Genomic DNA, 13,371 nt, shown 5'->3' with positions numbered 1-13,371 from the left:
AGGTGTTTTAGTGAATATGAAATCAATGCAAGTGGAAATGTAAGGTGATTTAGAGCAAAGATCATAGATTTGAATTACACTGTTAGTAATATGCCTTTAGCTAATGTCTCACCTTAGAACTTCCTCCAATTCAGATACTAAAGTGTGATTGTCTTTCCAGTGAACAAAGGAATTACAAATAGATCTGGTCACCCAACTTCTTTCTTTACCTACAACAAAAATGTGAAGAGCGTATTAGTAAAGATCATGTAATTCTGGAACCTGAGAAATGCTATAATGGCAAATCTATCCAGGATAACATGCACACATGAGGTTAGGCTCTACCACAAACCATCCTGGTTACAAATCTGAATGTTCTTTTGGGGTGTAATTCTTCCTGGCCTTTTGAAGGAAGTGAGTATGTTGCCTGGCACCCTAGAAATGACTTTATGTGCTGAAATCATTCAGGAACAATACAGTGCTCCTGTGATCTGGATGCTAACAGAGGTCTCCTCCTGCTTTAGGTGCACTGTGCTGGCAGTAATGCAGAGTAAGGTGGCCAAGTATTTATTATGGTTTCTTTCCCCTCATTTAGGGTTGCTTTTTTACTGCTCACACATAAGCTCTGCCTGCAGCATCAATTATGTCTCCCACAGCCATTTACACTCATCTTGATATCCCCATGTGTCCAGTCCTCTCACCAGCCACTTTCCATGTTTTCTCTACTTGCACACCTCACCTTTCTTCTTACCCACCTCAACTTCCACAATCTCCACGAAACAAGTACAGAAGGAACAGCAATCCCTGTCTGTCCCTTGAAGCATTTAGTTGCTGTTCCTTTCCCTTGCCTGTTCACAGATCCCTAGTTAGAGGGGGCTATCCAGGACTGTCTCTGCTAGAAGGGACAGGGATTGAAAGGAATGGCTCATCTCTATGTAAACAGCTCATTGTGCAGCCCAGCCTCAGTCCCTGCCTTGATACACCAAGCTGAGTTTGACAGAGTCCACAACCAGAGGCAGATTTTGACATCACCCCCCAAAAAAGCAAATCAAGGTAAAACATTATTGCTCCCCATTTCCACTGAGGCTGCAAACTCATGTAAATTCATTGCCTACTGACAAACCCAAGCCTTTTTACTTTTCCATTTCAAACGAGCCATTTTAGTCACATTTGTAAAAAGCTGAAGGAAGAATCCATTATGCTGAGCCCCGAACAGTGAGCAATCTGTATGGTTACTTATTAGCCTGCAGTTTGCTTCTCCTTAGCACCACAGGTTTTCAGCAGAGATATGACTCAATGGAGGAGTCTTACCTTGCTCCAAGCAGTTCAGGGAATGTGGAGAATCTGTAACCCCGTTTTGAAGAGTTTTGAATCTGTCATCACTCACGAGAGATGCGGAGACATTCTGAGCTGCCAGCACAACACTGAGGGGGAAGGAAGGGAAAATAAATTGTGGTTACAGGTTTATGAGAAAGGAGAAAACAAATGTTCTAATAGGAAACAGCTGGAGCACAGCCTATCATTCTTAAAATGTCTGACAGACATCTCCCATATTTTTAATTATTTGTTTAATCATGCAGAAGATACAAACACTGGGGGCTTTGATGGGAAAGCCATGGTGGTGTATTAACAAACACAAACACACATGTGGCACCCGTTAGGTGCACTTTTTCAGAGTTATCTAAAATCTCCAGACCACTAAAATCCAGCCAGCAGGTCTCAGAAAACACCCAGGTGACACACCAGCCATGTGATTCACTGTTGCAGGGGAATTTCCTCCTAAAACACCCAAGAATCAAGGAGACAAGGCTCCAGGGAGAGCAGGGATCCCAGGGGGGAAAACATCTGTGGTAGGAAGAAGCAATCACAAATAACTGTTGCCACTTCCAATTCTCATTCTTTCCCTTTTTTATGCTGTAATAGCCAGGCTGACAGGGAAGCAAGGAATGTTTCTCAGTCTTAGGAAGGAACAAGCTGATAATCAGGCATATTGTTTCACAGAGGAACTCATTTAAAGGACTGCCTGCTCAGGTGGGCAGGTTACTGAAAACTTCACTGTGATTATTAGTCCATTGTTCTTCTCCTGTACAAAGAGCAGCCTTCACTGTAGGTGCAGGGTCACTGAAATGCACCATTTCTCTCTCTCTCACCTGCCTCAAGTTCTGCAGGTGACACACAAAGAACCTGGCTGGGCTGATCTCAGTGGCATGAATAAATACAAACTGATCTGTGGGAACAGGCTGCTACTGAGAGCAGAGCACTGGGGATCTCTTCTCTCCTGATTTAACATAATGTCTCTGTGCAGGCTTCGTGGGCTTGGTGCTCATCATTTTCATTCTGCAGATGCGCTTGTAAGAGTCTTAGAGGGGAAGAAACTCAGTTATAAATGACATATTTAGCTGAGCAATGGCAGAGCCAAGGAGGAGGCAGGCACAGGCTTGCCAAAAACGGATGCATATCACGCAGATCAGAAGGCAGCAAACATGAAAACAAGTGTTGTTTTGCTGCCCTTTTATTTCAGTCTTGCAGGGCTTCTGCAGACTTTGTCTATAGAGAAAAAGTTCAGCTTACATGCTTAGTTGAAAAACTATCTTACAGCAACAAACAGGAACATTTGTGAAATCAGTCTGCAAAACAGGTTTTCATGAGAAACAAAATTTGCTGCTAAACTTTCTATAGGATTCATGACTTGGAAGTTTCACACTGGTGGTGTTTATTACTTGGTTAACACAGATGCCACAATGAGCATAAGTTCTTTTCTTCTATACCTTCATACTTCTACCACCAAAAAAAATTCCCTGTACAGCACTTCTTGAGGAGTTCTGCCTGAGTAAGAGACGTGGCCAGGCTCGCTAAGATGTGCTTTTGTAAGCATCATTAAAAGTACTATTTGTGCAATCTCTTTGCAATAACTCTTTACTCATGCATTTACAGTGCCAGATGCCAGGCATAAAAGCACTGCACAGTTCTGGTGATGAAATTCTGTATGCCTCTTTGTCGTGCCTGTGATAACTTGGCCCAGCTCTGCAGCTGTAGAGCAAAGGAGAGCAGCACAGTAAATATTAATTCTCCCTGGGCACTGCAACAGGGCTGGTTCTCAGGCTGGGCTCTGCAAGCCAGTAAATGCAAACAAATGTAATAATCCTGTGACTGAAACAGCAGCATGAACAAAACGCTTCTGAATAAAATTACAATTCTTGCCACACTGCTACTGACTCCTTTAAGGATAAGGACATTACAGCTTACACATGGGTCTCACAATGCAGCATGGAAAATTACCTTGATATTAAATGTACAGGTTTTTAAGTGCCTCAGCAACACACCAGTGATCAAAAGTGAGTCCCTCTAAGCCTGGGTGCAATAAAAATAGCAAAGCTTCTACAACTTCCTTTTGACATCTTAGCCCAAGTGCTCATGTATGCAAGATAAAAACAAAAAGCAGTCTGAAGACACTCAGTTTCTTGGTGTCCTCCATGTACTGTAACAACTGGACTATCCAGAATATTTTATAGCAGGGTCAGTCATGGATCCAGAAGATGACTTGGAACAGAACCCCTTAATCTTGAGTGCCTCAGGTGTTCTGGAGACTGGGGAGAGTTTAGCCAAACTACAGCCCAGGAAAGGGATTTTAAGACTAAGCCCATTTTAGAATCTTGTATTGTCCTAGGTGAGAACTGGATCAAACATTTCAGTGCAGTTAAATAATGCAGATAAACCAGCTCTGTTTTTCATATAACCACTGAGCAAGTACATAACTGGCACTTTCTTCTTCAAGTTAGAAGTGTTAAAGCCTGTAGTGTAGAAAACTGGGCTCCCTCTCTTCTTTCTTGGGACCAGTCTTGAAAGATTAAACCAGAAGTAGATTAGGTAATCAATTTTAAAAAACAGCATTATGGCTCCCCTACAAGTGCTTGAGGTGTTTCAAAGCAACCTGAACTTGGCCCTGTGCTTTTCTGGAAAGAAGCAGCCAGCTGCTTTCTTTATCCAGCCAGGAGGGTTTTTCTTCCACCAAAGGCAGTGGCTGTGATTCACCAGCTTTGCTATCTGCACAAGGGCATGACAGTGCCTCTAAGCAGGCTGGGAGAAAACTCAAGAGTTTATATCAAATTCCCATTAAAAGAATGACACAAGAGTCACTGAAAAACAACACACTGCTCACAGTCCACAGACACCTTCAGAGATGCATTAGCATGGAGCTGCATCACTCCCCAAACAAATCATGCTTTTAAGGTAACACCCTTCTTTTCAAGAGGAGAGGTGATGTCCTTAGAGGTCAGTACACAAACCCACCAGCTTTCAGTGCTCCTCCTGCCATTTTCTCTGTTTTACCTGCTTGGATTCTGAAGGAAATGAATTATGTCTCGCAGTTGCATGTTGTCCTGAAACACATCTGGGGCCAGCAAAAGCAGGTGCCACAGGGAGGTGTCATTCTGCACTTGGGAGACGAGCGTCAGAAATGAGACCATTTCATTGACAAAGGTCTCCTGGTACTGTGGGTTGTGCTTCACCTTAACAAATAAAAATGTAAAAACTTATTTAAGAACCGGAAGAAATTATTTAATAACCAGGAGCCTTGCTGCTGGGGGGGGTCTTTTTATGTTTTTCAGCTGGCACTGCACTTGCATGCAAATCTGCAAACAATACATTCAAAGGATAGGCAATAACTGAGAGTGTGACTGTGTTTTACCTTCACATCTCAGGTTGTACAATAAATTCCCTGTTCAGACAAGCCCTATGATTCACAATGTCCTAAAGAGTCTGAAGACTAGGAATACAAGAAAATTAATATCAATCCTAACCTTGGCAAAGGAAAAAAAAAAAAAAAAAAAAAGAAGGCTTTATCTTTAAAGAATTAATTTGCTTTAATTATATTGCTTTCCCAAAGACAAGTACTGCTTCAATCATGAACTGTTGGATCAGATGCAGGAGTCACTAGATGAAGTTATACTGCTGAGGTAATACACAATTAAATTTATTGCCTTCCCAAGGTTTAAACATTCTTATTTTCACCACATCTTCACACTGTTCTGTTGACCTGCCACTGCAGCAGGGCAAATAAAGAGGAGAAGCAAGGCCCAGGCATGTGAGAACCCTTGGTGGCCACGAGCTGATGGCTGGATGGCCCTTGGCTTTCCAAGCCATGTACCCAGCTTGGAGGTCTTTGGGCCAACCCCATGCACAAGACACAGCCTCACTCTGCCCTTGCCCAGTGCACTTAGGTACAGAGATGAGCAACTCCTGCCACGAGAGGCAGTGCTGTAGCTCCCAAACCCTGCCTGATGTGTGTGAACTGCCACTGCAGCTCCCAGGGAAGGTGCCAGGCACTCACCTGGGAGAGCTGGGTCCTGAACTCCTGGGCAAAGGACTTGAGAAGCGATGAGTTGGTGAAGCAGAAGGCGTGGTGGATATTGGCTGCCATGCTCCCTCCCGTGGCACCGGGATGTGCCAGGTACCGCGACAAGACCTGGCACAGCAGGGCCCTGAGGTTCCCTGCAGTGGAGTATTGGCCCTGGCTCTGAAAGAACAACAAAACATTCAGGGTAGCTGTAGAGCAACATTGTATTTGGGATGGTTCTAAAGGCAGTGATGAGACTTTTCATAAGGGATAGCAGTAACATCTGAAAAGCATTGTGGTTACAGCACTTACATATAGACAGAATTCTAACAGCCGAACAGTGTCACTAAAACCCCTCCAATTCCTCATCTGTTACAAAGAGAAATGTATTTGTAAGTGTTTGTAGGCCTTGACACCATAACACAAAAGCAGTGTCCATTACATGGTAACAAATTTCTATTACAAAGGAATTGATTCTATAAATATTAAATATATTTACAATAAACACACTGCACCTCTGATGCCACTGCAGGACTATCATGGGCAAATAAATACTTGAATGTCAAAGCCTGTGACATCATATCTTTAATTTCATAAGGAAGAAAATGTACTGCAAATATCTTAACTCACACAAGTTCTGAACAAAGTATCTCAGGGTATTTATTGTGTGTGACTATATTTTGTATTTCATGCTATTATGTCTCAAGGTTTGCCTGGTTTCTGCCTAGAGGATAAAAAAACTTACCACAAAGCTTAAAAATCCACCCACAATCACTGTGTTTCCAAAATAAAGCTCATTCTCATAATAGGGGAGATCCTAAAGCAATAAAAGCTGTGTGTTGGTACTTTGAGCTTCTAATTCTTTAAATATGAGAATATATAAATGTTCACACTCACCTACTATGCAAATACAGACTTACCTTCCCAAAACTGAGGATCTTGTTGAACATGTGGGTGCTGGAATTCAAGTTGGATGGTGATGAAATATTCTGAAGGTTTTTCTCTCCATGAGATACCAAATCCCCAAATGCTGCAATAACAGTTTGAAACACCGTATTTTACTTATGTCTTTTAAAACCTCTTTGCTACATAAAACCAGGACACAGAACAGCTACCTACAGCTTTGGGTGCATTATCAATCTGTTTCCAAAGGTACAGCCCATGGCATCCTGTAAGTACTTCAGGTTTTTTTTCTGATATAATTAAATTCTGGATGACACTGTAACTTATGGGGCCACAGCCTATCAATTTTAATTTTTTTTTAAATAAAATGTATAACTGAGTTCCTCCCTGACCATCAACATGAGTCAATAGTTCCCATAACTGTTCATTGATTTACTTTTCCACTCCTCACATCTCTGCACTTGGTCCCTTTTGCATTCTGCCTTTTTCTGTCTGTGCACCACAGAGGGTGCTGGCAGGAATGCTAATTGGAGCAGTGAATGGCTGGAGCAGAACAGGCAAATGCAAATCTGTAATCATTCATTTCATCGTGAGCTCCCTGCAGAAAGGACTATCCATCACGATGGCTTGCGGATTGTACCAGCCATTACCATCAATAAATAATAATTGTAATGATTTTATGGAAACTTTCAGACTGAAGGCTCCTTCAGGAAAGAGAATCACATCAGAGGAGAACATCACCAACAATAAATATCCACTCTAGCACAGAAGACAACTTATTTGCTGGATAAAAACACATTTGAAAAAAAAAAAAAAATCTTAAGCTGTTTATGGAGAATTTGTGGGTAGTAAAAGGGCAATATTCCATAAATAGCCAGGTCTCTAATTAATGTCCAATCAATCTTGCATTGCTCCTGTGAAGCACAACCATTTAATCCTGGTTTCTTGGTCAAATTACAAAGTCTTCTCTACAGACAGTTACTTGTACTTGTTCATAAAAATTTACACTAATATTGTGGCCACAGTCACGTGCCTCTATGAAACACATAAATCATTCCAGTAATGCCCTGAGGATTGCAGCTCTGTCCAGAGATCTTCAAAAGATCAGCCTGCAAAGATCAGAACTTCCCAGAGCAGCGAGTAACCTACCCAGTGAAGCATTCCTGCTTTCAGGAACCTCTGCACTCCATGGTGATGGCTGCCTGTCCTTGGCTACTCTGGATGAGCTCCCGTGCTTCCTGTGGGAAAGAAGGAAAAAGGAAAAAAAGAAGGGACACCTGTAACAACTACCAGAATCTCTTATCATTAACTTACTGCCTTAACTCAGGTGTCTATGGCTGGATTTCATGGCAGGTGTGTTGAAATCTGAGCAATGCAAAAGTCTGGTTCCTTCTGGAGGCCTGGCATGTATCTTGGGGAAGCAAATCTATAAAGTGCATGGCCTTACCAAGAAATCCTTCCAGACAACAGGACCTTACTCATCCATCCCAAACATTCCACTACAGGAGAAAAAGGTGGAAGAAGTTGTTGCTGAGCTTGGTTTTTGGACTTGGTTCCCTTTTATTAAGGGAAATTTCAAGCAAACATACCATGCACACTTTGGTAAATTCCTCTAAGGAACAGAATCAAAGGTGAGAACCTTGCCCATTTTCTCTGCTGACCTCTGGTTGTACATAGTTTTAGGGCAAGTTATAAAACAGTTTAACAGGAGCTTCAGTGAGTTGCACAATGGGAGAGGATAAACACAGCCTGAATTAGCTGAATATTACAAAACAATATATCCAGGTTGTGAAGGGCCACAGCTCAAACACTTTGTGACAAACTCACCAACGGGGATCCTGCACCCGAGGCAGAGCTGCACCTACTCATCTGAAGCTTTCCCCTCCCCAAGGAATCTTTTCCTGAGGTTTTAGACCCTGCTGCATCCTTCTAGTTTTGCTGTGGCTATTTAATAGTTGGTGTTTTCCCTTGTAGAACACACCAAGGCTGACACTGACCCTACAAGGGTAGGTATGGCTACATATCTATAATGATACTTCCCACAGACAACCTCGAGCATCAAGAGTGGTCAAGATGCTTGTTAATGACTCATGTTCTTGATACAAAATTAGGCCAAATGCTTTGATTTTCATTTGGCAGGAAAAACCACCTATTTCCTAAACAGCTTTTCAGAAACCAAAAGCAGAAAGCAAGGAGGATTTGTAGCTATTGAAACCCATGGAAGACCTCCAGCTTTGGCACTAGAAGCTCCCATTTCTTCATTTCAATACCCCAAATGAACCATTGTTTAGCATGCCCAGGGAAAAGCAATGACACTGAGGAACAGAGCTGTGAATCCAGGCATCTGGTCTCCATGTGGCTTTGCCTTCCCTCCTCTCTTCTGCTGCATGACCTTGAATTTTATTAGGATTCACCTTGTGCAATTTCAGTTGCCCATAACCTTAGACATCCTTCCTACTCATGGAGAAATTCTGACTTGGCCTGGGAAATTAGTCCCTCTGCACTAAGGAGGATCCTTAAGGAGCCACCAACCCCAGGACTGCCTGGTGTGATCTCTGGTGGGGCCCATTTTAGCTCTTCAGGCTCTCAAGCTCTGGCCAAGGGGGATTTTGAGACTGACTATGGAGCAGCCTCTCACCTGAAAGCAAAGATGGGCAAGCAGGGACATTGTGAGATGCCCAGATTTTTAGCTCTCCATGAGTCAGCCAGGCTGAGCATGTTCCCCAAGGGTCTGTCAGAACTGGGCAGCCAAGATGTAGAAACCACCCTGGCTGGAATGCCTCAAAGTAAATGCTACTTAACTTCAAATGGAATGTCAAGAAATTGAAATGGTCCCACTGAACTTTTCCATTTTCAGCAAACTGACATTCCAACAAAACGTGCCAAGCCAGCTCACACTGCAAATCTCTGTACTTTTGTGGGCAAAAATAGTTTCTGCATTATCAGGTGTTACCCAACATGTTTGATGGCCTGCAGAGAGGACATCCATTCTGGCTGGCACCTGGAGGAACTGCTCAAAGATCCATCCAAACTTCCAGCTAAAGCATCCTGAACTGATCCCTCTCAGATCAGCATTCTGGACTGCTCTGGGGGAAAGTCTTATCACTGACCTGATCCACAGTCATGCAAAAAAAATGTTCCTTGGCCTTGATCTGGGTGAGTTTTTCTCAGGCAGCAAAATTCCCTTCAGTAGAATATTCAAGCCTGAATAAGTGGACACATTTCTGAGAGCTGTTCCTAATATGATTATTTCTGAAGTGTCCAGTTGCAGTTGATATTCTCTTTTCTAAGTGTCAGACAGCTGTTAGAAGAGGTAGTTGAGATATATCTGCTGTGAACAAACTTGTGCACATATACAGATATTCATGGATGCTCCCTCCCCCTCAAAACAGGCTTTGTTTTACAGCTCCTAACATCTGGAAATATTCAGATTCCCTTACAGTCTGAGGGATGAGATGTCATTAAGCCTTGGCAGCAAATCTTCTGGTGTGTATGGTGTGCCCTTACACCTGGCATCGGAATCACACAGCACCGTTTGCAGGAACGGGAAGAAGCCTGCGCTGGGAAGGTTTCGGGGTGCAAGATAACCTGGAGGAAGAAAGAGAGAGAAAATGCCATTATGACAATGAGGACATGCACATCTTCACCACATGTTCCTGTCAGGATGTGCTATTTTCCCTCCCTAAACAACAGGACAGATTCACAGTTTCACTGGGGCTCCTTTCACTGACTCCAGCCTGGCAGTATCATCTGCCAAACCCCACTACAAGCACCTCCTCAACACTGACAAAGCCATCACAGGCTATTTAATCATAGAATGGTTTGGCTTGGAAGAAACCTTGAAGGTTGCCCAGTTCCAATGTGCCTGCCATGGGCAGGAACACATCCCACTAGACCCAGTTGCTCAGGGTTCCAGTTAATAGAAAGAAGAGCCTAGTTATTTGTTCATAGGATACCTGTTGGTCCTGAAGCAACTGCAGATTTCCCCCCTTCACTCCAAAATCCAAGAACAGGAAAGAAATGAAAAAACCCCCCTTAGATTAAGATAGCCTAATTCTGCCTTTAAAAAACAAAATAAAGTAAAAGCAGGCGCATGGCCAGAGGCTCCCATGAGAACACGCTCTCCAACACTGTTGGATTGGTTTCTATGCAACGCCACAATCTTTATTTCCAAGCCAGGCTGTTAAAACAGGGCTTTGTCTCAGCTTTTACCACAGGAAGGGGCAACACCAGGACCAAGAACACCCTTTGCCTTTTGTGCAGAGCTGCCCCAGGGAGGCAGAGGAGAAATCCATCACCACCACACCCCCTGTGTGTCCTCCCAGCCCAGAGCAGCTCCAGCACCATCTGCCTGGTCACCTGGGATGCTGGCAGCCAGTGCTGAGGGATGAGATCTGTGTCCCTGTCTCCATGTGGACCAGAGCAATGAGACACTCGAGTATTTTATGTGCCACTTGCCCTGTGCTGCTCACTGCCAGCCCACAGAGTTCACAGCTGCTCTTCCTCTCGGAGACAAACGCTCTCATAAATCTCCTAACTCTTTTGCTGGATCACAGCAACGTATTATTTCAAATAATCATTTGGAAAATTACCAGGGGAAGGACACTGCTATTATTTCTGCTATGGAAAGGAGCCAGATTTGCTGAAGGCCTGCAGGCAGGCTTGTGGTAACTGATTACCTTGCTCTTTAGTCTTCAAAGATGACCCAAGACTCTCACACAGACACAGCTTTGTCTCTCACCCTTCCAACAAGGACATGGTACTACATTTGTACAACATTTACTCATTATAGCAGTGGTCAGCCACCAGATGCTCCCAGAAGGTTTGGCAGGGGTAGGTAGAATGCACAGCTGTTGGTCCCCTTGATGGAGACTGGATTTTCCTGAGCTTTCCTCAGCACAGTTGGTCACTGCATTTTTGGGTCACAACACAAGAGCTCATGCTTTAGCATGGGAATTCTCACTGCTTTGGGCAGCAACTGGCACAGAGACCTCTGAAACCTGCAGAGGTACAGGCACCCATTTTGATGGTGGTGTGATTCTTCTGCACACCTCAGTGGAGAGTTAGGAGTACAAGAGAAAATTAAAGGACGTGGATACCTGCCAGAGGAGAAGGTTCCCTGCTGTGGGAAGCTTCCCCCAACACCCCCTGCATCCCTAAAGCCACCCCAGGAGTTACACCTCTCTCTCCCTCCTTCCCTCAGGAGTTACACAGCTGGCTGAACAAGCTCCTGGTAACCACAGGGCTCTAAGGGCAGTGAAAGAGCTCTCTTGTCCCTGCAGGCAGAACTTCTGGTGTTGGGGCCACAGGACCAAGCATCCATCAGTCTAAAGGTGTTGGAGGGTAATTAATCTGCTGCCCATGAGGGAAACTCCAGAGCAGGGCACTTCAATCTAGAAGCATCTTTGTGTGAGCATCCCTGCTGTGTCTGTGGTGTTTTCCCTTTGGGATCACCAATTACAGCCCTGCACAGCGTTCTGCACACATGGGCATTTCCCTCTCATCTTCCTTCTGATCTCCCACACCCTCTTTCCCATGCAGGGCATTGACTTGCACAACAATCCAAAAACACACACCACAAGATCTCACTGGATCAGTATCCCTACCAAAATGAAGCTTCAAAGATGTGGGAAGCCATGAGGGATGTGTGGGATGGAGGGCACAGCCTCAGTGAGGTGTAGGAGCCCCACCCTTCACTGCCCTCCACATCTACCAACACCCACACAGCCAGGAGCTAAGCTCATGCCTCTCAGCACACCAGGAGCAGCTAAAGCTGTGTAATTCCTCAGGGTAAGGCTGAATGGGGAACACAAGGATGGGTCTGGAGAGCAATGGTCTTCTCCAGAGACGTGCAAGATGTTTACAGAGGTGATTAAGCAAGAGATCCTGATGAATCCAGATCAGAGGAAGACTCTTCCTTGAGGTACAAGGAGCAATAACAAATTTTAGAATTGGACTCAAATTTGGCACACTTTGAACAAAGTGGGCAATTAAACAATCAAGTTTTCACACAAGTGAAGTGTTCAGTGTCAGAACACAGCAATGGCATCGGTTCTCTCTTTTCTTGTGAAACAGCAGCCCCAAATATAAAGAGCCAGGAATTTGTGACCTGAAGTTTGGAAGTGTTTCCGCTCGAGCTGGTGGCACAATGCCTGTGAGGACACTGTTGGCCTGTGAGGCTGAGGCACACGGGAAGGCTCTGCCAACTCTCAGCAGATGCTGAGCAGTTTGCTGGCAGCTGGCTGCAGCCATGGGGCCTGATCCATCCCTGAGTCACTGCAAGCATGAACCAGTGTTACCCCACGATGCTCTTGGCACAGGAGCAGTGGCAATGCCAGGGAGGAATCTTCTGGAAGAGACCTGGGCTCTGACAGCAGTTAGAGAATTAAGGAAGTTTTTTTCAGAAAGACCGTGACACAGAAAAATCCCAAATGTCTGGGCCAGATTCCCATGTGCTGTAAGTTAGACCCAGGCTGGTCCTCAGCCCTGCATCTGCTCTACAAATTTTAAATCTCTCCACAGTGATTAATGTCCCAGCCTGGAGTATAACACCCCCACTAATGGCCTCAGCAGTGTTTCTACTGTTGGAAATCCCTTAATGTTCTCCTTCTCCCACTCAAACCTGCAGCAAAGCCATATCCAAGCCCCAACTTCATGATCCCACATCAGACACTAGAGAAGATCCACAATACATAACAATTTTTATTTATATTTTTTTCCAATCTCCCCACTGCCTTTAGCTTTAAACCTCTTAATTTGCTAAAACTATAATTTCCCTTGAAGGGTCCCACTACCAGTGCCTATGAGTCAAGGGGGAGAGATCACTGCACCCACTGCTGCCACGTGTCTGAGCTGAGAGATCACCTTCTCATATTTCTGGCCAAACTGACACCTCTGCAACCAAAATCCAAGCCCAGATCTGTATCCTGTTAGCAAAGACTGACTTTGGGTCTGCCAGCAGCAGAATCCCAAGCACAGTGGTTTTTATTGTGTCTTCTCACAGAGTTTGGATTTCCTACCCTCACTAAGAGAAGGGCTCCAAAATAAAGGGAAAAGGAATCCCAAAGGGCAGAGGAGGCCAAGGGCTCAGTGCTGCATGGGCTGGTTCTCCCTGTTCAGTAGCATCTAACCAGGCCAGCCACATCTCCAAGAGC

General features: G+C 44.4%; 1 protein-coding gene across 1 annotated transcript in view; it reads right to left on the bottom strand.

Moving 5' to 3' along the window:
* ABCA12 (ATP binding cassette subfamily A member 12) overlaps positions 1-13,371 on the bottom strand; it is a 79,820-nt gene that overhangs the window by 52,902 nt on the left and 13,547 nt on the right. Inside the window, exons 3-9 of the mRNA XM_086896297.1 lie at positions 9,658-9,805; positions 7,367-7,455; positions 6,235-6,344; positions 5,309-5,494; positions 4,309-4,487; positions 1,291-1,403; positions 113-209 (exon numbers count right to left, since the gene is read on the bottom strand). Coding sequence (XP_086752423.1) covers positions 113-209; positions 1,291-1,403; positions 4,309-4,487; positions 5,309-5,494; positions 6,235-6,344; positions 7,367-7,455; positions 9,658-9,805 — 922 coding nt within the window. The remainder of the gene's footprint in view (positions 1-112; positions 210-1,290; positions 1,404-4,308; positions 4,488-5,308; positions 5,495-6,234; positions 6,345-7,366; positions 7,456-9,657; positions 9,806-13,371) is intronic.

The sequence above is a fragment of the Cyanistes caeruleus genome, chromosome 7 (genome assembly GCF_971803275.1).
Source record: "Cyanistes caeruleus chromosome 7, bCyaCae1.hap1.1, whole genome shotgun sequence".
Lineage (NCBI taxonomy): Eukaryota > Metazoa > Chordata > Aves > Passeriformes > Paridae > Cyanistes > Cyanistes caeruleus.
This window is presented reverse-complemented; position numbering and strand designations above follow the sequence as displayed.